Source organism: Pseudopipra pipra, chromosome 23, assembly GCF_036250125.1.
Source record: "Pseudopipra pipra isolate bDixPip1 chromosome 23, bDixPip1.hap1, whole genome shotgun sequence".
Classification (NCBI taxonomy): domain Eukaryota; kingdom Metazoa; phylum Chordata; class Aves; order Passeriformes; family Pipridae; genus Pseudopipra; species Pseudopipra pipra.
The window spans coordinates 1,137,253-1,160,480 of NC_087571.1; the positions used below are offsets into that span (position 1 = coordinate 1,137,253).

The 23,228-nt window shown below is 56.0% G+C and overlaps 1 protein-coding gene across 2 annotated transcripts in view; it reads left to right on the forward strand.

The window, feature by feature from the left end:
• Positions 1 to 23,228, forward strand: part of ETS1 (ETS proto-oncogene 1, transcription factor) — an 85,070-nt gene that overhangs the window by 32,948 nt on the left and 28,894 nt on the right. The window contains exon 1 of one of the 2 annotated variants that reach the window (XM_064634711.1): positions 1,148 to 1,453. The exons of the other annotated variant lie outside the window; for it this stretch is intronic. Within the exon in view, the coding sequence (XP_064490781.1) occupies positions 1,384 to 1,453 (70 nt within the window). The 5' untranslated portion in view covers positions 1,148 to 1,383. Of the gene's footprint in view, positions 1 to 1,147; positions 1,454 to 23,228 lie in introns of those variants that run through there. 2 annotated transcript variants of the gene reach the window in all.

Sequence of the window (23,228 nt, forward strand, 5' to 3'; positions counted from 1 at the left end):
CAAACTTTCCTTCTATAAATACGCCCTGGGGTGGCTGAGCAGGGCTGAGCAGGGCAGGGCTGCAGGGGCTGCAAGCGCTGGGAGCTGCAGCCTTTGCATCTGCAGCTCATCCCTCAGGCCCTGGCAGGTTTCGAGGGTGTTTGCAAGCAGGACCTTGGTTCATCCCAAGGCTTGGCCAGTGACCTTGAACCCCACGTCTGGCTCCCGTGGGCTCGTGTTCATTTGAGCCCAGCTCTGATGAGAGCAGTCTGGGCTCTGCCAGGAGGCTGTTACAGACTTTCGGAGTGAGAGAACCACAAGAGTTGGTTGCTAATGATTTTTTTTTTTCTCTGTACCGGTAAGCTGACATCTGTGAGTCATAATCTCCCTCCTGCTCTGCCGTTTGTGGTCTGAAGTTTGTGCTACCTAAATACAATAAAACATATTTCATGTGAAAAACGACATTCTTCTGTTAAGTCCGTGCCACGCTGGCACGATACTCATCTTGCATCTCTGAGATGCTTTTTATCCAGTCAGTTCCCAAACCTCTTTGGCCTCCCACCTGTACAAAGCAGGCCTGGGAACCCATCACCACACGATGTGTGCACACAGTGCCCTGGCAGTGCCCCCACTCGTGGGTGGAAGAGGATCAGGCTACTCCAAGTGGGATGATGGAAACGTGAGGGGCTGATGCGACAATGCTGGGGTGATGTGAGCAGGGTGATGAGAGCAGGCTGATGGGAGCATGAATGGGTGAGCATGAGAGGCAGCGGTTCGTGTCGAGACAGGCAGGGTGAAGACAACTGGCCCGGTGTCAAGAACCATCGGTTTTGGACAGGCTGCTGCGGCTCCAGCCCAGGGCTGGCTGCAGCCAGCGGCATTTCCTCGTCCTCGGGCTCTTTTCTCGTGCTCGGACTCTCTTTTCCCGCCGTATCCTGGGCACAGAGATGCGCGCAGAGGTCGCTGGATGCGCTGGACGCGCTGTGTCCCCCCCGCATCCCCGGGACCCCCCGATGTCCCGCAGCAGCTCCGCTCCCCGCGGGGTCGGGGCCGGGGCCGCCTCCGGGGCGGGGCGGGCGGGTCCGGGCCCGGTCCCTCCCGCCGCTGTCACCGCTCGGGGCCGGCCCAGCGCCCTCCCCTCCCCTCCCCTCCCTCGGCGGCTCAGCCCGGCCGGGGCGGCGGCGGAGCGGAGCCGGGAGAGCAGCCGGGAGGGCAGCGAGGGAGCGCGGAAGGGAGGAAGGAGGAGGAGGAGGAGCGGCAGCGGCGGCAGCAGCAGGAGGAAGAGGAGGAGGAGGAGGGAGGCAGCGCCGGCCGCGCTGCCCCGGGCGCTCCGCTCCGCGCTCGGCGGGGCTCAGCCGCCGCCCCCCGCTCCCGGCGCGACGCCCCCGCGGCGCTGCCCCAGCCATGAAGGCGGCGGTGGATCTGACCATCATCAAGACGGAGAAGGTGGACATCGAGCTCTTCCCGTCCCCCGGTGAGCGCCCTGCCCGCCCTCCGAGCCCCGCGCCCGGGCAGCCCTGCCCAGCCCTGCCCGCCCCCCTGTCCCCCTTCTCGCATCCTTGTCCCCCTGCCCTCAGCCCTCCCTGTCCCCCTGCCTGCACCCCTGTCCCCCTGCCCTCAGCGCAGGCGGTGGCGGGAGGTCGCTGCCCCGCGGGGAGATGTTTGCCCCGCGGGGAGATGTTTGCTCCATGGGGAGATGTTTGCCCCGTGGGTCGGGGTGATGTTTTCTGGGGGAGTCTCTTCTGGAAGGGCACTCGGAGCGCACCCCCAGGTCGCTCCCGAGCGGCGCCGCCCGGGCTCTGCCGCGCAGCCCAAGGAGAATTTACTTTCCGAGCGCTTTTATGACTTTCCATCCCCCTTCCTTCTAAAAACCATCCCGCCGCCCCTCCAGCCTCCTTCCCTCATGCTCCTGGCATGCTGGCCGGGATGTAGGCAAGCCCCTCCGGCTGCGAGGCAGGAGATAGGCGCTCCCCGGGACATCCCCCCTTTTCCCGAGCGTATCCTCGGGATGTACGTTCCCCTCATCCCTCGCTGGAAATGTCTTGTGTGGTCCAAGCGCTGCTGGTATTGGGGAAACACAACTCCAGCGGTAACTCCTCTGGATTTAGCGCGTTTAAACCAGGAAAACCCTCTGCTTTGATTTCCGCCCCCCCTTTCTGGAGCTGGAGAAATGGGTGGAGGAAGGGGGCAGAAAGCAACATGTTACTGAAGCGAGGCGTGAAGGGGTTTTTTTGTGTTGTAGCGGTAAGTTCAGCTGCTGCGGACTGTGGTTTGTGCTCAGAGTCGAGCCTTTCCCATAGTAAGGGCTGCTGTTCGCACACTGCTGTCTGACTCCTGCTGACCCCAGGCACTCAGCTGCTCCGTGTCTTGCCCAGGCGAGGTAGAGGATGGAGCTTGGAGGGACTAAAGGGTAAAAAACTTCTTTTTCTGTGTGAAACGGGTCCTGTTGCTTCATCTCTCCCTACCGGAGTTCACACTGCGCCCAACTGGGACTTTGCTGGATTTTGTGCAGCGAAAAAATCAAATTAAAGTCTCTTTGCCGGGTAGGAAGTTTCTAGGAAACCCAGAAAGGAGGCACAGCTCCTGCCAGGCAATGAGATTTCAGGCTGCATGTGGAAATAAAATGACAGCTGAGTGCTGGGGCACACAGATTAAATAGATGTTGGTGCATCAGCTTGGCTGATCAGCACTGAGCTCCGGAGCTGGGGATCTGCATCCGTGGGCTGCACAGTGTCTGGGGTGGGGAGAGAGTCTTCCTTGTGATCCATGTTCCCACTGCAGGGAGGACCCTGTTGCTGGCTGTGACTGTTTTGGTGCTCCCTGTCCCTGACAGCAAAGCTGAGCTCTCAGGTGTGGGCTGGGAAGGACCAGGCTTCCAAATGCAATAGGGATGCCGAGGATGGTTTTCCAAAGCACCAACACAGCTTAAATGAGGGGCTCCAGTGAAGCTGAGGACCTGTTTGTGCCCATTTCCTAAAACTTTGGTTAAAACTCATTCCTGCACTTCAGATCTGTTTGCTTGGAAGGGAGGAAAGTGGGTTAGGAATAAACACCTGGAGCACTGGGGCAGGGCTGGGGAGGTGTGGGATTTGCTCTTCACTCCAGACCAGAGGATCTGTTTAAATTTGCATGTCTCCTGTCACGGAGGAGAGCGTTTCCAGAGGCTCTGTGTGGTTGGGGTGTCTGGGCACTGGAGCAGTGGAATTCCCTGGTGCCTGCAGGGAGGACTCTGCTGGTTCACAATGCCTTAAATTCATTTTCTTCTGTCCACAAAAGCTCTTTTGCAGCTTGTGTCAGCAAACAGCTCTTAGAGCTGACCCACAGTTTAAACCTTGGCAGGAAGAGCTCTGAAAAACACAAACCCAAGAGGTAAAAAAGAGCTGAGTCCCCATCGCCTTGAGCTGCAGCCGCTCCTGTTCTGGTGGCTGCACTCGCTGCGAGCCAGAAAGGTCAGTGCTGTCAATTAGCTGGCTTAACCTCATTTCCCTTCCAACTTTTTAGAGAATGCTGAAGCTTTCTGGTTTGGTGGGATGGATGTTGAGGGAAGGAGTGTGGATGCTGCTGGCTTGTGCTCCAGCAGTGCCCTGTTTAGGGGACGTTACTTTTCTCTGCTCCTGGAGGACTTATCTGCTCCCTGGTGGCTTGTCCAGCCCCAAATCTGCCACCAAATCCTTCTAAATTCTAAAATGGGCTTTGGCCTCGCTGAGAAGGGGTCCAGCCCCCTTGTTCCTTCAAGCAAAGTAGCTGTGCCTCACGGTACCCATAGGGTTAACCTTAGGTTAAGAGTCCTTGCAGCCACAGGTTTTCAATTGGGCAGGATGTTTAATGTGCCAGGTGCTTGATGCCCCATAAAACTGCATCTCTGCACAGTCCATCCCCCTTCCACCCCCCTGAAACCAACCCCTACTCCAGCCCACACGTGCAGGCAGCCTCTGCCTGCAAAAGTTCCCTGGGATTTGTAGTGTGTCCAAAGGGTTTAAAAATAACCTGAAAGGGATGTGGAGCTATACAAAGCTTCCAAATCCACCCCCACCCACCCCTGCTGCTCTTACCAGCAAGAATTTGGGAGTGAGATGAGCAGGTCAGGAGCCAAAACCCCACGGTGTGGGCTTCTCTTTTAGTATCAAATATTTTAATTGTATGTGCATGAATGTTTTTATAAGGATCTGATGGAGTGGCTGGAAGCATCACTATTGGTTGCAGATATATGGCTGATCCACCAGCAGGGTTTTTTGAGGCAGTAAAAACCCAAACCATGCAAAATTCAGCCCCAAGGGGAACTTCACCTCGGGACTGGGGAACGCTGCTCTCCACAAATCACTTTGTTTCCTCCAGCCGTGCCCAGCTCTGTGTGCTGGCTGTGGTCGGAGTGGAGAACAGCTCCCCAGCCCTCCCTGGGAGCTGTGGGGAGTCACTGGGACTCTCAAACACTCATTTCTTGCTGAGGAAGCTGCTGAATTGCTGCCCCAGAGTGTCCCACGAGGTCCTGGAGAAGGGCTGTAACTCCAGGTTGGGTGCTGGACATCCCAGGTGAGGCAGGAATGCTGAGCTCCCCATCCTGCGTCCGCCCCCTCTCCCTTCCTTTCCCTGGAGGTGTGTTACGGGTGCAGTGGTGGATTTGTTCCTGCCTGGAATGAAGGAAGGATTTGCTCTGAGCACATGCAGTGTAGAAATCCCTTTTCAGCTCTTCCCATCCGTACCCCGAGGCCAGCTGGGACAGGGACACGTTGTTTCCATCAGCCCGTGCGTGGGTGGCATCCCAGGGGTGTATTTTTATCTGGCAAGAGCCTTTCCCTCTGTTTAGAGTTTGGGACAACGTCGATTAGGGCTGAAGCAAGATTTTCCCTTCCAACCCAAACCATTCCCTGATTCCCCTGCTGAGGTGGTGCAGGGCACAGGGAAGCTCCTGCACAGCTTCCATGCAGTGTGTTCTTGGATGTAGGACCTGCATCCCCTTCCCACAGCCAGGTCGGGCTTTGCTCTGTCCTTTGCTTTCACTTTCATTGCAGGCAAATGAGGGAGTTTGCATTTAAAACCCGTCCGGCAAATGCAAACCCTCCTCCACTGCGGGGAGATGGCACAGTCTGAGTGTGCCTTTATGGTTTTAGGATGGGATCCTTCATCCTTCCCTCTGCCTTGTCTGGGGAGGACAAGTTTCCAGCCATTCCTGGCTTCCAGGTGTTTACAGATGTGCATGGAACAGGGTCCCAGCTGGATCAGCCCAGGGGGGGCAGTTTGCTGGGCTGGTTGGGATGAAAGTGCCCGGGGACTTGGAATGTTCTTCTCACCCAAAAGGAAGGTTCGATCCTGAGTTATCCTGGCACAGCGCTCGTGTCTCAGTTTCCCTTCTGCTGTTAAGAGATGGCTCTTGCGTGGTCAGGTTTTCTTTCCATGTGGGATAAAACACAACGGGAGAGCACCAGCATCTCCCTCTGCTTTGGGATGTCCCCTGTCCCTCCCCTGGGAGAGCCTTTACCTGCGCTCACCTGCTGCACACACAGAATTCCAGAGCTTGGGGAGGGGAAACAAGCACTGAGAGGTGGTTTCAGGGATGCAGGGAATTGCACCCGGCATCTTCCGGGAACGCGCTTTTACCAGCCGAGGTGAGAGCTAGGCTGGGTGGGGATGCTCCGTGTGGGCTGGAATCATCAGACTCTAATAAACCGAGGGCTTTGGCTCCTCTCAGGGCTCCTCTCGCAGTTTGGATGCTGATTGCCTGCGGAGGAGGTGAGAATTGGACTGCAGAGGAGCGATTACCTTTCTATGCGCTCACAAAATGCCCATTACTGTGGTATCCAGCCAGGCTGGGGGAATGGGGGGGGACTGTCTGCACCTGGCTGCCACCAGCTCCAGCTTTTTTGTGCCAACTTCATACCAAAGGTATGAAAAGAGGTGGAAAGGGGGCAATTCCATGGCCCTGTCCTTCGGGGATGCACCCACTGAAGGGCATCCCTGGATTTTAACCTGGGTCCAGGGAGTGAGACTCCCGGGAAATGGGAGCAAAGCCCCATTCCATCCACTTTTCCATCATAAACTCCCCAAAGCACGTCCCAAGTGTGTAATTACGGTGTTGTTACATGGAGTGGCCCCTAATTTGCCATGTAATTACAGCGTGCCAGGCTTTGATAGGCCTCGTGAAATGAAGGGATAACACACGCTGGAATGCTGCACTCCAGCTCTCCAGAGCGAGCTGAGGAGCATCATGTGCCATCCACTCTCCCACATCCATAGGAAATTGCTGGCAGGGACTCCAGCAGGACTGTGACACGCCGAGTTTTGTGGGGATTATCACACAATCCCACAAAGGTTTGGGTTGGAAGGAACATTAAAGCCCATCCAGTCCCACCCCCTGCCATGGGCAGGGACACCTTCCGCTGTCCCAGGTTGCTCCAAACCCCGTCCAACCCAGCCTTGGACACTCCCAGGGATGGAACAGCCACAGCTTCTCTGGGATTCAGGTTTGGGGTATGGTGCTGTCAAAGAGCAGTGAGTGCACCCTCTGGAATGGATCCTGCTGTGGGATGGGCTGGGGGGAGCTGAGCCATGGTTGGACCCCGGGTGTGGTGCTGGAGGTGAAATGAAGGTGGGTTGATGTTCTCCAGTTGCTGTTTCGGTGAGAGCAGGAACATCTCAGGCACTTGGGGGAGAGGTGGGTGTGAGAGCAGACTTTGTCTGAACACACCTCAGGGATGTGAACTTGCAGATCTGTCTCCCCAAATAGCTGCTGCCAGTTGTGGCACCGGGATCAGCTGGGATTTTGGGCAAGAAAGGCACTTTTCCTTTTTGCACTCTCAGCTGTTCCTTACACGGCACAAGGTGAGCAAATTCCATGATTTAGGAGAGCAAGTGTCATTGCTGACCCTGACCAAGGGTGGAGCTTCTGGCATCCTCCAGGCTCCCACATGCTTGGTGTGCAGGGTAGGATGGTGCCAGGGCCCAGCTGGGTGAGGGAGGAGGGGCTGCTCTGCCCTATTGAGCCCCCAAATGCCCCTGGAGCTGCTCATCCCACTGTGTGCTGGGGATCCCCTGGAAACTGGGACCTTCCTTAGGGGGGGAGATGGGGTGTTCATAGGTCAAGCCCTGAGTCCTGAGGTTGCTTCTGAGTTATGGGCCAGTCTCCAGCTTGTCCAAATCCCCGTCTCTGCCCTGATTCCAGGGCTCTGTGCCCTGATCCAGTGTGAAGCCTGAGCCCTGCAGAGGCCAGTGGGACAAATCCGTAGCTGCTAAAGCTGCACATCTGTCTGGCAGCCAAAACTTGGGCTGCATCCCCTTTTTTTTTGAACCCAAGACATAGTTATCCATCTCAGCTCTTTTGTTCCTCTTCCGTGACTAAGCTGCTCGCTGCCTGTTTCTTCCCCCCCCCCATTGTGTAGTTTATAATCTTCCAACTAGATACAGAAAAAAATTTGTTTGCAGTGCTGGCCAAGAAGGCTCTGGTTTCCCTGGCACGGGGCCATGCTTACATCTCCAGTCAAAATACTGCTGGTTAAACAATAAATATTTATTGATTCTTCTACGAGCTCCTACATTTTTCCCAGGTGCAGTGGAATTTGAGGGGGGAGCACTCGGGTCCTGCCCTTGGCAAAACTGGGAGATGGCTCCAGAGATAATGGCTTTCTGATGCAAAGGTGGCCCTTGGAAAGCTAGGATTGGTCCTGCACATCCAGCCTGGAGATGTGCCCGTTCTCCATCCCAGCTTTCCCAGGTTTGAGGCCGTGTCCCTGCAGGCTCAGGTGGTAATTATGGGAACATGTGGAAATCTGCAGGTCACTTTATGTGCCTGAACACCCCCTGGAACAGGGGAGGGACACAGGCTGGGGTGGATGCAGAGTTTGATGCCAGGTCAGGAGAGATGGGAAAGAAATAATTAAATCACAGAATCCCAGAGTGGGTTGGGCTGGGAGGGACCTTAAAGCTCCTCTTGTTCCATGAGCAGGGACACCTTCCACCAGTCCAGGGTGCTCAGGGCCCCATCCAGCCTGGCCTGGAAGGCTCCCAGGGTGGTTTCAGTTTTGCTTTGGTTGAAAGGCTCAGCCTGGGTTGCAAACACCCCCGGAGCTGAGCCTGTGCCAGTCACAGGCTGCAATTGTTGGCTTGCAGGGCCTGAGCTCCTGCAAGGCTGGGAGAGCTGAGGGAAGGCAGAGCCCTCAGTGTTCAGCCCTGCCCCAAGGAGTTTGTTCCTTCTCTGCTGTGCTGGGGGCACAGATGAACTCACTCAGCCCTGGATGGGGCAAACCCAGCGCTCTCTTTCTGAGCTGTGGCATTAAACTGCACAGTTTTATGTTGTTTTGGGGTTTTTTTTCCCACTCAACTGGCAAAACTTTGAGCCCTGGTTTGCTCTTCCATCCTGTGAACAGCCTCAAGTCATCAGGGCAGCATCAGGACCAGGCAGGTGATCCATTGTCTCCCGTCACCTCCCCTGTTTTTGCTGACCATGCACAATTTTTTGGCTGTCAGTGCCTGGCTCCCTCCATCCCACATCCAGCTCTGTGCACAGGGCAGGTGGAGCTGATGTTTGCAGGATGTTTGTGACGCTGGTGCAGCACAGCCCTTCAGTCCCACATCTGGTTCCTGTAGCCACACAGCCTGTGGATAAATATAACCTGCCAGAAAAGTATTACAAATGCACCAAGAAATAGCAGCTGGCTTTCCCAGAGAGGAAAATCCCCTCCTTTCTGTGGCTCCCTCTGGCTTGGGAATGACAATCGAAATCCCAGCCCCAGTTGTGGATTGGGATGTGCAAAGGCAAAGGGCTCTGTCTGGCCCTGAGCTGGTCAGGCTGTGGGGCTGCAGTTCCCATCCCCGCCATCTCCCAATTGGTGTTGGGCACAACAGCAATCCCTGCTCCAGCAGTCCCCTGCTTTCCAGCTTTTTGCTCCCGTTTAAACCTTTCCTCCAAAGCCAGCAGAGGCAGAGACCTCCAGCTCAGGTGGCTGGTGCTGGTTGTTGAGGTTCTCCCGTGTGCTGGGGGGGGTTGCAGGGGGCATTGCTCTGCTCTGGGACGTGGCTGTGGAGGATGATCCTCTGTGGAGGATGATTCCTGCTGGATCCCACATTTCTGGGATGGCTGCAGAGCTGCCTCCTCAGCCCAGCTGAGCACTCTGAGCCAGTTAATGAACAAAATGCACTTTCTTACACGGAGGGGATTTTAAATTGGCTCCACATGGATCGTGTAGGTTGTGGCACTTCCCCGGAGGGTGATGGCAGGAGCAGGAATGTGGGGCTGATGAAAGAAGCCAGACACTGAGTCAAAAGCTGAGTGGCTCCCCCCTCAGTGCCCCCTCTCCCCCCATCCCATCCCAAATATTTGACGTGATTCCAAGGCATTCTTCAGATGGCTGGTGGGGAGCTCAGGAGCAGCCAGCCAGTGGGACTGGGCTTGGTTTTTTTGATACAGCTTTTTTTGAAAGCTGAAGAGCTTCTGACCCCAAAAGAGATTGAGGAAAGGCTTGATGAGACCTGGTTTTAGGGGAAACTGAGGCAGGGTGTTCCCGTTATGCTGGGAGCATCCCCAGTGTGCTCCAGGTCTCCCTCTACTTGCAGTATTTGGGTCTGTTTTCAGCTGTTCTGCCCTTCCCTGGCTCCTCCAGAGCACCAGGCAGGCCTGGACTCATCCACCCCTTGGAATTCTCAGTCTGAGTAGTGGGTGACTGGTTTGGAGTGAGAGCTGGCCTGGGGGAGGTGAGTGGCTCAGCCTCACATCCTCCAGCAGCCGAGTGTCTCCCAGAGCAGGGTGAGTGTGTCCTCTCCGTGGCTGGGATTTCCACCGGAATGCTGCCTCTCCTGGGATGCCCTCTGGATAAAACTGCTGACTAAGGGAAAGCTGCCACTGGAGCTGGACACTGGGCAATGCTTTGGGGGTTGTTTTCTGTTGTTTCCCCCCCTTGTCAGCACCATTTCTGACAATAATCAAACTGTGGCTTTTTGACCCACATACAAGTTTTTTTTCCGAGGTGTCCGCGTGTGTTTGTGCAAACCCACTGAATTCTGGGCAGTGCTCTGGAAGCAGCAAAGGGGATTTTTTTTTTCTCTTACCTTTTAGTTTTGAGAAATTGTTTATCGAAACCTGAACCCTGTGAAGAAACAACTTGCAAAAGCTGAGGAGTCCTGGCTTTTTCCACTGGAAAATTAAAAAAAAGATGGAGCAGAACACGTGAAATTTGGGTCTGGGTTTTTTTTTTCCCCTTCTGTTTTTACACATTATTGTTAGAAGCGGTTTGAAAAACGCGATGCCAAGTGCTTTCTCTTTTCAAATGCTCGAGGCACAGTTACCCAACTGCTCCATGAGGTCAGTGAAGCCATTCCTCCTGCTTTGCAGCTGGAAGTGGGGAATGGCTGCGTTTCCTCCGTCCCTGGCGTCAGTCCCGGGCAGGGTTGGAGCCCAGCAGGTTGGGGCAGCGTTGGTGCCCTGACCCCGTGGCATTGCCCAACCCCAGCCTTTTGAAGGCTTGCCAGGCACCCTGGGCTGGGTGTCCGAGGGCTGTCCCGGGTTCTGGGAATGCCGGAGCCGCCGTGCTGGGAATGTTTGTGTTTCCAGCTCCCCCAGCAGTGGGGGTTCGGAGCTGGCCCAGTAGCCGGGGCCCAGTTACGCACTGGGGCTGCTTTCCATCCCTTTAAGCAGCTCCAGATTGGAGTTTGGCTCCAAGGGCTGGAACATGAAAGGCCTGTTTGCCTCCGAGCTGGATGACTCTGCCTTCAAACAGCCCAGCCCGGAGCAGCCGGGGCCATATGGATCCTATAGAGTGACCTGGTGAGCAGGGGAGGGCAGGAGGGGCTCTGGGACCCCCAGACTGGACCCTCTCACCCTCTGGCACCTTCCAGGGCTGCTCCTTCCTTGGCTTCCCGGCTGCCAGTCCTGGACACTCACTGAAAGCCAAAGTTAGGCTTAAAGAAATTTAAAAAGTAGAAGAGGAAGGAAGAAGTGGGATAAAAAGAAGGGATAAAAAGAAGGGAAGGGGAGGGGAGGGAGTGTGGTGTGCCTTTAACAGCGTGTGGACTGCGCTCACTAATCTGTGACTAAGCCCGTGCCTTGCCAAGCCGGGATCCAGCCCCAGCCGGGATCCAGCCCCAGCCCAAGGCTCCGGGAGTCATCGGGTCCCCTCCCTCCTCTCACCCCGCTCCCCGCCCGGGCGCCAGCTCCCCCCAACCCCCCTGCTCCCCATGGCAATTTATTTACTCATCGGGAGGGCACAGCCCCGGCGGTCTCTTGACTCAGCACTCCGGGGCCGATGGGAGCTGCGGGAGCAAATTCCAGGCAAGGAATAATCTCATGACTTGTCTCGGAAAAGATTGCTCCGAACAGAACAGATCTCCTGACGGCCCCGGAGTGCTCCGTGCCCGCCCGTCCTGCCCAGGCTCCCGATTTCCCAACCTCGGGGAGCCGCTGGGGCACTCAGCCTGGAATCCCGGGGGACCCCCCCGACCCTGCTCCCTTGGAAAAACAGGGATGGATTGGGAGACAGGGGCTGGCAGAGTTGGTACCTGTTCCCTCTGGGGCACAGGGCACTGGAGCTGGGTCTGGTTTGCCAGGGCAGGGAGCCCGGAGCTTGGGCTTGTGGTTTTTCTCCTCTGCTTTCCTGGGAGGGTTTAAACCCTTCCTTCACCCCCGGGTGATTTGGGTTCCCCCATCAGGGTTTTCCGCAGGCACTGGCATTGCCCCCGGCAGGGCTGGCACCCTGCATGGCTTTCGAAGATATTTATCCTTTTTGTTTTTCCTGCCTGTTGGCTCTTTCTCATCCTTCATGTCTCTCATCCTGGTCTTTTTCCCCACCTCCTCCCCATGCAGAGTCACTGGAGTCCCATCCCCTTCTGAAGGCTCTCTGGGAGGTCTGGTCCCATGCCCAGGGCTTTCCCACGGGCACTGAGGATGGGGTGGGATTAGACCCAGTTGGCAATCAAGGATCTTTGGAAACCTGCATTTTTCTGGGAGGAAGGCAGGGCTGCTGAGCTGACAGCTCCTGTGCTTCCTCCTTCTCAGCTGGGCTCAGGGCTTGGGATCACACAGCTCCTGGGGCTCTGTGCTCGTCCTGCCTCCCTGGGCTACTCCAGCAGCCAGGCTGCCTTTGGAATGGAGATTCCTGGGGAGAGGAACTCTGGTTCTCTGAGGGATTCACCCCCTCAGCAGCAGGAGCTCCCGAGGGCAACGGGACATCTCACACCCCCAAATCACACATCCAAGTCCCTGCTGAAGCTCCTCCAAGCTTGTTAGGGTTGCTGGAGGATTCCTGGAGTTCCTGGCAAGGGCTCCCAGCTCCCGAGTCGCCAAATGACACCCCCTCCACCCCCTCCCCCATTTCGTCTCCTCCTAAACAGCCTCTTGGCCTGAGCAGCCGAATTCAATCAGCCCTTTCACCATCTGCTCCCAGGCACTTCTGCCGGGGAAGGCTCGGGGCCAGGGAGCCTGTAATTCCTTAATAGCTTCCGGATGCTGCCGGGGTGGATGTGAGGGCTGGGAGTGTCTCAGCCTCTCTCCCCCCAGCCCTCACTGAGCTTTCCAAGATCAGGCTTCCCCTGGGCACATCCCAGCACCTCTGATTTATCCCTGTCTGCTCCTGGGTCCCCGGGCCGAGGCCAAGAGGTGACATAATCCCCATCCTGGACAGCCCTTGGATCTGGGATGGGGGTCACTGAGGCTGAGGGGGCAGCCCAGCAGTCTTTGGCCACCTTCCCCAGCTCACTCCCACCTTCATCTTCCCAGGGCTTTGTCTGGCCCAGGCTCTGTGCTGGTCCCTTCCCTGGTGGGAAGTTTCCTAGAAGTAGGAGCTGGAAAAGAAGACCTTCCTGGGGTCAATTAGGCAAATGCTCTTGTGCAGGAGGATCCTGATAACCTGGCTGTGGTGTGGTGTAACATATCTGGGCAAAGCCAGGAGCTCTGTGAAAACCCTGGGATGGGGAGGCCTAATCTTGGGGCTCTCTTGGTGTTCCTGGGAAAATCCCCCTGTTCTTTGCCTTTGTTTCCTTGTCTGCTTAAAAATTAATCATACCAGGAGCATTTTTCCTGGGAAGTTGTGGGATGAGGTTGGTTTGGCCCTGGTGTTCCTGAGAGACCCGCTGCCCTGGGCTGGAGAGCTTTGGTTCCCAGGTTTCTCGCAGGCCCCTCTCTGGCTCCATCCCTGGGGATGCTGAGCAGCTGGGACAAGGGACAGGGAGATGAACTGGCAGGCAGCACCCAGGGGTGGCCTTGTCCCATCCCCTCCTGGTCCCAGATGTGAGGCTGACCCTGGTTCTCCCCTCTGCAGCGATCCCTGGGCTTGCACAGCTTCCAGCCCAGCCAGGAAAAGCCTCCTGTGTTGGAGGCTGTGCAGAGCCTGTCCCGGGGCTGGGGCTAGGAATGTGAGGGTGGGGGTGTGGGACATGGGTGGTGCCCATGGAGGTGGCATTTGGTGGCATCAGTAGAGCCCAGGACAGGGGGCTGGCTCGGGCAGCAAACAGCAGCAGCGGCTCCCTGGCTTTGAGCATCTCCCCCTCTCCTGTTCAGGTGGTTCTCCCTCCCTCCTGGGGGATGATGCTGTGCTGGGAGCAGCTTGTGCAGGGAAGGTGCTGGGAGTGTGCAGGGACTGCTGTGAGCCCCTTTGGGTTTGGTTTTGGCTGCAGAGGGGCTGTGGGGTGATATTTGTGAGCCCTGGGGAGGGAGGAGGGAGACCCTCAGAGAGGGTCAAGGCCCTTGTGAGTCTTCAGGGGAGTAAATCCAGTGATGCAAAGAATCAATCCACAGTGCAGGGGCATTGGAGGTGTGTGGATCATTACCTGCCATCTCTTGGCAGCTGCTGGCAGAGTTCACTATTTGCTCTAAACAGTTATAAATAATTTTGTTGATTAAAATGATTGATTATTCTTGGTCTAATATTATTTAGGCAGAGCAAACAGTGCTGAGATTTACCAGCTGCTCTCTGACCTCCCGACCCTGATCTGTTTGCAAAAGGCCTGTGCAATTATTTGTTTGATTTCAGAGCTAAATACCCTAAAATCTCCTCTCCCCCTTTGCAAACTGCAATGGGATGGTGGGGAGGGCGGACCTGGAGTCCCTGTGTGTGGTGGCAGGTCCTTGGGCAGGAAGGGGTGAGGGACATGGGGACCTGACAGTCACCAGGTGAGCACGGGGTGAAGCTCTTGGGCTCCTTCTCCTCCTCTGCACATGCCCGTGGAGTGCTGCCAGTGCTTCCTGGGCAGAGCCAGAGCACTCCCAGATGGATGGAAAAACAAAGAGATGCTGTCAAAGGCTGATATCAGAGCAAGGGCTTTCTCTGGGCATGGCAGCAGCGATCCCTCTGCGATCCAGGGGCTGTGACACCATCCCTGTGCAATCCAGAGGGTGTGACACGATCCCTCTGTGATCCCTCTGTGATCCAGAGGGGTGTGACATGATCCCTCTGTGATCCAGGGGATTGTGAAATGATCCCTCTGTGATCCAGGAGTATGTGACACAATCCCTCTGCGATCCAGGGGCTGTGACAAGATCGCTCTGTGATTCAGGGGGATGTGACACAATCCCTCTGTGATCCAGGGGGGTGTGATAAGATCCCTCTGTGATCCAGGGGAGTGTGACATAATCCCTCTGCCAATCCAGGGTGGTGTGACAAGATCCCTCTGTGATCCAGGGGGATGTGACACGATCCCTCTGTGATCCAGGGGTGTGACAAGATCCCTCTGTGATCCAGGGGGATGTGACACGATCCCTCTGTGATCCAGGGGAGTGACAAGATCCCTCTGTGATCCAGGGGGATGTGACATGATCCCTCTGCCAATCCAGGGGGATGTGACACAATCCCTCTGTGATCCAGGGGGATGTGACAAGATCGCTCTGTGATCCAGGGGGTGTGACAAGATCGCTCTGTGATCCAGGGGGCTGTGACAGGCAGCAGCTTGCCCCTCCCATTGAGCAATGCCGGGTTTGTTGTGGCTGTGCAGTGTCTGGCTGGCACTGCCCTGGGGCGAAGGGGTGGCCGAGGAGGCTGCGGAGGTGGGGGTGGGTTGGGCAGGAATCTGCAGCTGCTCAGGGCTGTGGTGAGGTTTGCCTGGCAGGGCAGCGTGTGCTGGGAGGTGACCCAGGGCTGCCCAGCCTCCCTTCCTCATCCTCTGATCCTTCTGCATCACTGCTCCCTGCTCACTGCATCACGGGTAGAAGTGCCAGGCTTGAGGAATCCCTTCCCCTCGTGACCAAAGGCACTCTGGGTGGATGGACACCAGCAGGTCCAGCCCTTCCAGCTGCAACATTCCTGGGGTGTGAATGGGAGAGCTGGGGAGGCAAGGAGAGTGAGTTTGATGTGGATGGAGATATTTCAAAGGTTGTTCATCTCAGCTCCAGGGCACCTCAGACTGTATCCTGCCATGTGGGCCCCTCGTGTCTGCTGTGACGTGGCATTGACTCAGCCTGGGGACAAGGCTGAGGTCAGGACTCAGAGACATCAGTCTAGGCAGGAAAATCAAGGGAAGGTTGGGGAATTCCTTGGGACAGACGGATTGGAGGGGTTTGGCTGAGTATCTGCATGTCTAATCCCTTCCCAAGGCAAGGATAATTGAGAGGCTCCTTTTCAGGATCAGTGTGTTCCCAGCAGCAGGGACATCTACATCAGAAGTGTGTCATGTCATGGGGATGGGCACCACAATAATTGGGGCATGGAGCCACTTCCCATGGATCAGCAGGACTGTGGGATGAAACCACCCTGAGCTGGGAGGTCACATGTATCAGCTCCCCAAATATGTTGGCTCAGCATGTTCCTCAGGTGTGTTTGAGCCCACTTGGAGGGCTTGGGATGTCTCTGTGGGGTGATGAAAGAGCTCAGCATGAGTGAAGGCTCCTTGGCCCTTCTCCCTGCTGCGAGGGGACAGCCCTGCCAAGAGATCTCAGCCTCCCCTTTCACACTTCCCATCCTGACAGCATCTTCCTGCACAATGTTCTGCCAATTATCCTCAACCCAGGCCTTGCAAAATCCCTGCTCTCCCTTGCTGGGAGACTGTTGGCAGCCCCAGCCTGCAGCAGCAGCTGGAGGTGTTGGAGCTGAACTCTCTTTGTGTCTGTCCCTGTCCCTGGATGATGAAGAGGGAGATTAAAATCTGGAGGAGAGAGTGAGGGTTTATTTGGAGGAGAAATGCTCCATCTGAACTGCCTGGTGTGATTACAGTAGTTCCTTGGTAGCATCCCATGTGCTTCTGCAGCCCAGGAAAAACCTGTCTCAGGGTAGTGGGATACATCCTTCTCTTTGGGTAAATCCTGCAGTCCCATCCCTCCTTCATCAAAGATGCCAGAAATGGCATCACCAGCCAAAGATTCAAGGTGAGAAGAGCAGGATTCCTGCTTTTAACCTGGCATGAGAGAAATGGGAGCTCTTGCAGGTGGGTGGGGATGACCCAGCCCACTGTCTCCTCCCTGGAGTGCTGGAGCCCCACATGGCATTGCTCTGGGAGGGCTCAGGCCCTGCTCCTGCGGCCAAGGAAATACAGTCCAGCCTGGCATTGCTCTGGCATTGCTCTGGCATTGCCCTGGGAGGGCTCAGGCCATTCTCCTGTGGCTGTGGAAGTGCAGCCCAGCCTGGCATTGCTCTGGCATTGCTCTGGGGTTGCTCTGGGGTTGCTCTGGGGTTGCTCTGGCATTGCTCTGGCATTGCTCTGGGGTTGCTCTGGGGTTGCTCTGGCATTGCTCTGGGGTTGCTCTGGGGTTGCTCTGGAGGGCTCAAGCTGTGCTCCTGTGGCTGTGGAAGCCTCTCGGGTGGCGAAGCCTTGAGGGCTCCCAGCCCAGCCCCAGGAATTTCCAGAGGCTCCTGGTGGCCGTGTCCATCCCTCAGGCACCCTGGGAATGCCTCGGGCACCGTGCCAAGAGCCATGAACATCTGCTCGTGTGCTCGGAGGGGTTTTGCCCGTTTTCTCCCGTTGCTGTGGAGCAGTTAGAGGTGTGTGGGGTGTGAGGAGCTGGGTGGGTCTCAGAGGAGCATCTCCCAGAGGTGGTGCAGCTGCCTGGGACATGACCTGGGCTGGCTCTTTGCACTTGACCTCCTTTCTGCGGGCCGGGTGTCCATGACGGGCTCTGCTGAGCCCAGCCCGGCTCGAGTGTGCCGGTGCCCGGGGATTAGAGCTCTTTAGCGGGTAGTTAGCGGGGATTAGGGCGCATTATCCCGGGGGAAGCCGTGGCTCACAGCTTTGCACCCCGCTGGGAGTGTCCTCCCGCCCTGCTGAGGAATGAGCCGAGGCAAAGCAGCCTGAGAGGGAGATGCTCATCCTGTCTCCAGAGGGGACTCGATGGTCCCTCGGGAAAGCAGGAGGGTGAAGGGCGTTAAGGCTGCTGAAAAGGCTTTGACTGCGGCTTTGGCTCCCGGGCAGGAGGGGTTTGGGCACGGGAGTTTGTTCCTGCTGGCTGCAGCCTCTGCTCTGGCTGGGTCCAACCTGCAGTTCACCCTCTGCAGGGGTTTAATTAAACTCTGGACTCTGCCATCAGGGTGCAGGGTTTGGGAAAGGCTTATGGAAGATTTTAGTTGTGATGCTGTTAAATCTAAAGTGACTTTTAAAGAGAGGTTTGGAGCTGGTTCAAGAGTGTTCACCAGTGTGGGAGGGTCTGGAGCTGTGCTCACATGGTGCTGGGGCTAAACCACCCTGTAGCACCTCAGCTTAGAACCATGCAATCCCAGAATGGTTTGGGTTGGAAGGGACAGCAGAGCTCATCTCGTTCCATGGGCAGGGACACCTTCCACTAGTGGCTGGTCCAGCCTGGCCTTGGACACTTCCAGGAACGAGGCAGCCACAGCTTCTCTGGGCAACAATGCTGAGATTTTCCTTGATGGAAGATCTTTCTGCTCCATCCTCTGAGGAGAGCTGCCAGAGGGAAAGAGCTGGAAAATCATGGAGAACGGAATCTCACAGAGATAGGGCAAAATGGTTTCATTGATGACTGTAATAGGTGAACCATTTCCACAGCCCCCTCTCCTCACTGGCCAGAGCCTGGAATTCTGATTCTCTGAATCATGGAATCACAGAATCATGGAATCCTAGACTGGTTTGGGTGGGAAGGGAAATTAAAGACCATTTTTTTTCACCCCCGTCCAACCTGGCCTTGGACACTTCCAGGGATGGAGCAGCCACAGCTTCTCTGGACAATAATGCTGAAACTTTCCTTGATGAAATATCTTCCTGCTGAAAGCTTCCGAGACTCCTGATGAGCAGTTAGACAGTGGCCACATTCCCCAACCCCAGAGGTGGCCACGTCTCCCTGGTGCTTGCTCTTATCCATCTGTGCTCCTTCCAGGGGCTGAAATGGGGAGGATGCAGCAAATTCCCAGGCAAGGGCAGCCCTGCTCTGAGCTGCTGCAGGGAGAGGAGCTGCAGGCCCTGTCCCTGTGCTGAGCTGGGCAGCTTTGCTGTAATTGCAGCCTTGACTCAAGTGCTGTGGTTTTGCTCTGGGCTTTCTCTAGCACTTCATTCCCTCCTCTCTCCCACAGAAGTGGGGAGGATGGAGCAAGGTGACCATCAGGCTGTTCCCTGTGACTCTTAGGGATGCTGCTTTCCCAGGATTGCTGGCCAGCACCCACATTGTAAAGCTGGGAGAGGCAGGAGAAGGAGCCTGAATGACTTGGGGGTGGTGGCTGCAGCATCCTTCACCTGCTGAGGATACCCAGAGCCCAAACCAGCCCTCCCTCACCCTGGGGTTGCTCCATGTGCAGTTCTCCTCGTGGACACATCTCCCTCAAGCGCCCACCTCGCACCCAAGAGAGGTGTTTCCATTCTGCTTTTGTGCCCAAAGCCTGGAGCCGAGTGGAGCATCCCAGCACCTCAACCTTCCTCCCTCTCCCTCGAGGTGCTGAGAGTCCAAACTTTGGGAAGAAATGCATTTAGAGATATGCACTTTTCAAGCCCTTTTCTTAGGGGAAGAGCTGGCCCCCATGACACACCACATCTCCATAAGAAAGCTGCTGAAGGCCGGAAAAAAGCCGGCTTTGTTGGGCTTTCTGCAGCTCTAAGCACTGTGGGCTTTCGGTTTCCTCTCTTGTTTTTTCTCTTGAAGCTCAGCTTTCATCTCAGAGTATTTATTTTTCGCTGCTTGAAGGAGAGAAAAAAAGGACTTATTTTTCTTTTCCTTTCTTTTTTTTTTTTAAAGAAATATATTTATTTTAAATTAAAATAGCAAATGTCTGCGCCTTTTAAGCAGAGGGAAGCAGGGCCGGTCTCTGGCGAGTTGCTGCAGGAAGGGGAACCAAACCTCCCCTTCTGCTCCCATCCCATCTCCCTGTGCTCAGCCCTGCTCCCCATCTGTCCCCGCTTCCCAGATTTCCTTGTGGTCCCTTTTTCCCCAGCTTTCCGTCCCACTTTCCCTTTCCCGCCGTTGAATTTCGCTGCCCTTTGGGTCCGAGGAGCCCTAATTGGAACAGGCCGGCTCCTCTCCTGCTTCCTGCGTGGGAGTGAGAGGCAGCGCTTGTGAAAACAGTTCAAAAGTGCACACAAATTTTTGCCTAATCCTGCCTAAATAACAGGGGGCTCAGCCGGGGTGATTTGCCCCTGCTCCAGGGCGGGGGCACCTGGGAAAGGCAGAGCTGCCCGAGGGGGCTGGAGGTGCCTGCTGGGGCTGGAAACCTGAGCTGGGGCTGAGGTGCCCCCGTGGTGCCCGGGCGCCTCGGAGGGGAGCGTGGGAAGGGTCTGGGCTCCAGGCCCCCCTCTCCCCTCAGCCTCCTCTGATCCTGAGAAAGGTTTCTCTGCTGCTGAACCTTCCCAGCCGGGGGACATTGGGAAACATGCGCTTCAGCTTCCCCTGTCCCTGGGCTGGATCCTCGGGATGGGATGGGATGGGATGGGATGGGGTGGGATGGGATGGGATGGATGGGATGGGATGGGATGGATGGGATGGGATGGGATGGGATGGGATGGGATGGGATGGGATGGGATGGGATGGGATGGGATGGGATGGGATGGGATGGGGTGGGATAGGATGGGGTGGGATGGGATGGGATGGGATGGGATGGGATGGGATGGGATGGGGTGGGATGGGATGGGATGGGATGGGATAGGATGGGGTGGGATGGGATGGGATGGGATGGGATGGATGGGATGGGATGGGGTGGGATGGAGGGGGCTCAGCGCAGTGGGGGATGAGCTGGGGCAGTGTCAGGCTGGAGCTGGAGGGATCCAGGGCTCTGGTGCTCATGGGCTCACTGTGGGCTCGTGGGAGGAGGCAGGGACAGCAAAGCCATGTTGGTCCTTGCAGAGGCTCTGAGAAACTCCGGGCTTGGAGGAACCATCCACTAGATTGGAGTCACCATCCACTAGGTTGGAGTAACCATTCGGGGGTCTGGGGGAAGGTCCCCTGCACATGGCAGGGAGGTTGGAACAAGATGATCTTTAAGGTCTCCTTCAACCCAAGCCATTCTATGATAATTTAGATAATTCTATGATAATTTTATGATAATTCAGGCTGCACGTTAAAATCAGCCTAATGGATGATTGCTGTGGGTCAGGCAGGTTAAATAAGTTCAAATAAAGTAGCAAACAAACCATATTTGTGTATATTTAGAGAACTTGTCTCTCACTGACAATGCCATACAAGCTTGAGTGCAGCTGCAGCAGAAATTTAGAATTTATCCAAAAAGGTTTTTTGCAAGAAAATGTATTTCCTCTGAAGGAATGTATTTCTTTTCATTCTCTGTGTTAAAGAGGGCGTCCCCAGCTGGGGGACATCGGGTAATCCGTGTTTCAGCTTCCCCCATCCCTGACTCTGCCCGGGTTTGGATCCTCGGGATGGGTGGAGGGGGCTCAGCATGGACAATGTCAGGCTTGGGGTGGGCTGGAGGTGGAGGGATCCAGGGGTTTGGTGCTCATGGACTCACTGTGGGCTCGTGGGAAGAGGGGAAAGGAGCAAAGCCCTGTTTGCAGAGGCTCTGCAGAGGCTCTGAGAAACTCCTCCTGCTCCACTGCGCTCATCCCATGGTGGAGGGATGTCCTGGATTGTGGGCAGCTCCAAATGGACTCAGGGAGGATCTCAGCTGCCTCAGGGCTCAAGGCCTGAGGTGTTTTGAGGGAGGTGGGCACAAATTCAGAAAGCCCTTGGATGCACAGTCCCAAGGGATGATTTTTCTTGACTGTCATCAAATGTTCTCATTTGAAACCAACCGTCTTCTCCCAAACTTAATCATGGAATCCCAGAAGGGTTTGGGTTGGAAGGGACCTTAAAGCTCATCCAGTCCCACCCCCCCCGCCCTGGGCAGGGACACCTTCCACTAGCCCAGGCTGCTCCAACCTGGCCTTGGACACTTTCAGGGTTGGGGCAGCCACAGCTTCTCTGGGCAACCTGTGCCAGGGCCTCCCCACCCTCACAGGGAAGAATATCTTCCTAAAATCTCATCTAAATCTATCCTATTTCATTTCAAAGCCATTTTTCCCCCTTGTCCCTGGACCTCTGTCAAGCCACCCTGCAATCCCCGTGTTCTCCTCATGCTCTGGGCCTGGGAGGAGGAGGGGGACACTGGGCACGCTGGGTTCCTGACCTTGGTGTCCATCCCTCCGAGGTGGCTGCGGGGTCAGGTGGCTCCACTCTGACCCTCTGTACACCCATTTCCACACAGGACACCAGACAAGGACACACTGGGGCTGAGATGGAAAAAAAAAGTGAGTGGCCGAGGGGAGCTTTGAGGAGTCAGTGACCCCGAGTGGAAACTCGGATGACAGATGCCTTTGCTCCCATCCCTGTGCTCAGAGCATCTTCTTTATTTTCCATTTCTTGCCCTTGTGCAATCAGCTGCTCTGGCCTGCAGAGGAGGTTCTTGCGTTTTAAGGTCAAAATCCCTAAAGTTTGTAAATCCCAGGCCTTTAATAAGATCAGATGTGTGGAAATAGTTTATCCAAGTGGAGCCTGGTGAGAGCAGAGTGGGAATTTGGCTGGGGGATGAACTCGGTGATCTCGGTCTCTCTGCTGCGGGTTTTCTCAGGCTCCGTGTCCCACGTGGGGTTTGGGGCTTTGGGCAGGTCCCCCTTAGCAGGGGGGGGACCCTGTACCCATCTGGGGTACAGAGGGGATGTCAGGGTTGTCATTATCCTCTTCTCTGTCCAAAGTCCCATTCCCAGGGATATCAGAGAGCTGGAGGGTTCTGGTTTGGTGAAGCTTTGGAAAACTGACCAGATGAGAAGTTGTCCCTCTCTGCCTCCCTTGTGTGAGGCAAATCACTTCTCTCTGCTGCACAGATGCTGGAGCTGCTGGTGACACAATTTTCCAGGGCGACTGCAGCTCCTGGTAGTACTTAAAAATCAACCCCTCACACCCTGCCCGCTCTCCCAGGAGGAAAATCAAAGGCAGTTCCCTGTCGGGGCAGGGGTGCAGAGGGAGGACATGGCATCCAGGCAGCCAAGTGCATGTGGCAGCCGTGGCAGGGAGGCTTTGATGGGCCTCCTAAGCTCAGCCAGCAGAGCCAGCTCGCCTGGGCCCTGCTGCTGCGCTGGCTTTGGCCATTAAAGCCTGAACTCTCTAAGCTGAGCTCAGTGGAACAGCCGGGCCTGGGGCTGGCTCTGTGTGTGCTGTCTGTGTGCTGTCTGTGTGTGCTCTGTGTGTGCTCTGTGTGTGCTCTGTGTGTGCTGTGTGTGCTGTGTGTGTGCTGTGTGTGTGCTGTGTGTGCTCTGTGTGTGCTCTGTGTGTGCTGTGTGTGTGCTGTGTGTGTGCTGTGTGTGCTCTGTGTGTGCTCTGTGTGTGCTGTGTGTGCTGTGTGTGTACTGTGTGTGTGCTGTGTGTGCTCTGTGTGTGCTCTGTGTGTGCTGTGTGTGCTGTGTGTGCTGTGTGTGTGCTGTGTGTGTGCTGTGTGTGCTCTGTGTGTGCTCTGTGTGTGCTGTGTGTGCTCTGTGTGTGCTGTGTGTGTGCTGTGTGTGCTCTGTGGGCCCGGGGCTGGCTCTGTGTGTGCTGTGTGTGCTGTGTGTGCTCTGTGTGTGCTGTGTGTGCTCTGTGTGTGCTCTGTTTGCCTGGGGCTGGCTCTGTCCCTGGTGTGTGTGCTCTGTGGGCAGCAGGAGGGGCGCAAAGGGACGTGTTTGATTTGGGCAAGATTTGATCAAACTCTTGGAAACAGGTTTCAGATGGCAGGGAAAGCTGAAACCAGGCGAGCTAAGCCTGGCTTGTTGCTTTTGTTCCCGAAGCTGTGTTGGGCTCTGAGCTTTAGGAATCCCAAACCGGAGGTGAAGAGCTGGAGAATGTCACCAAGGCTGGATTCTCCTCCATGGAAGGAACTCCCCATGCACCCAGCACCCAGCAAAGCTCATGGAATTATAATTGTTTGGAAGGGACCCACAGGGATCAT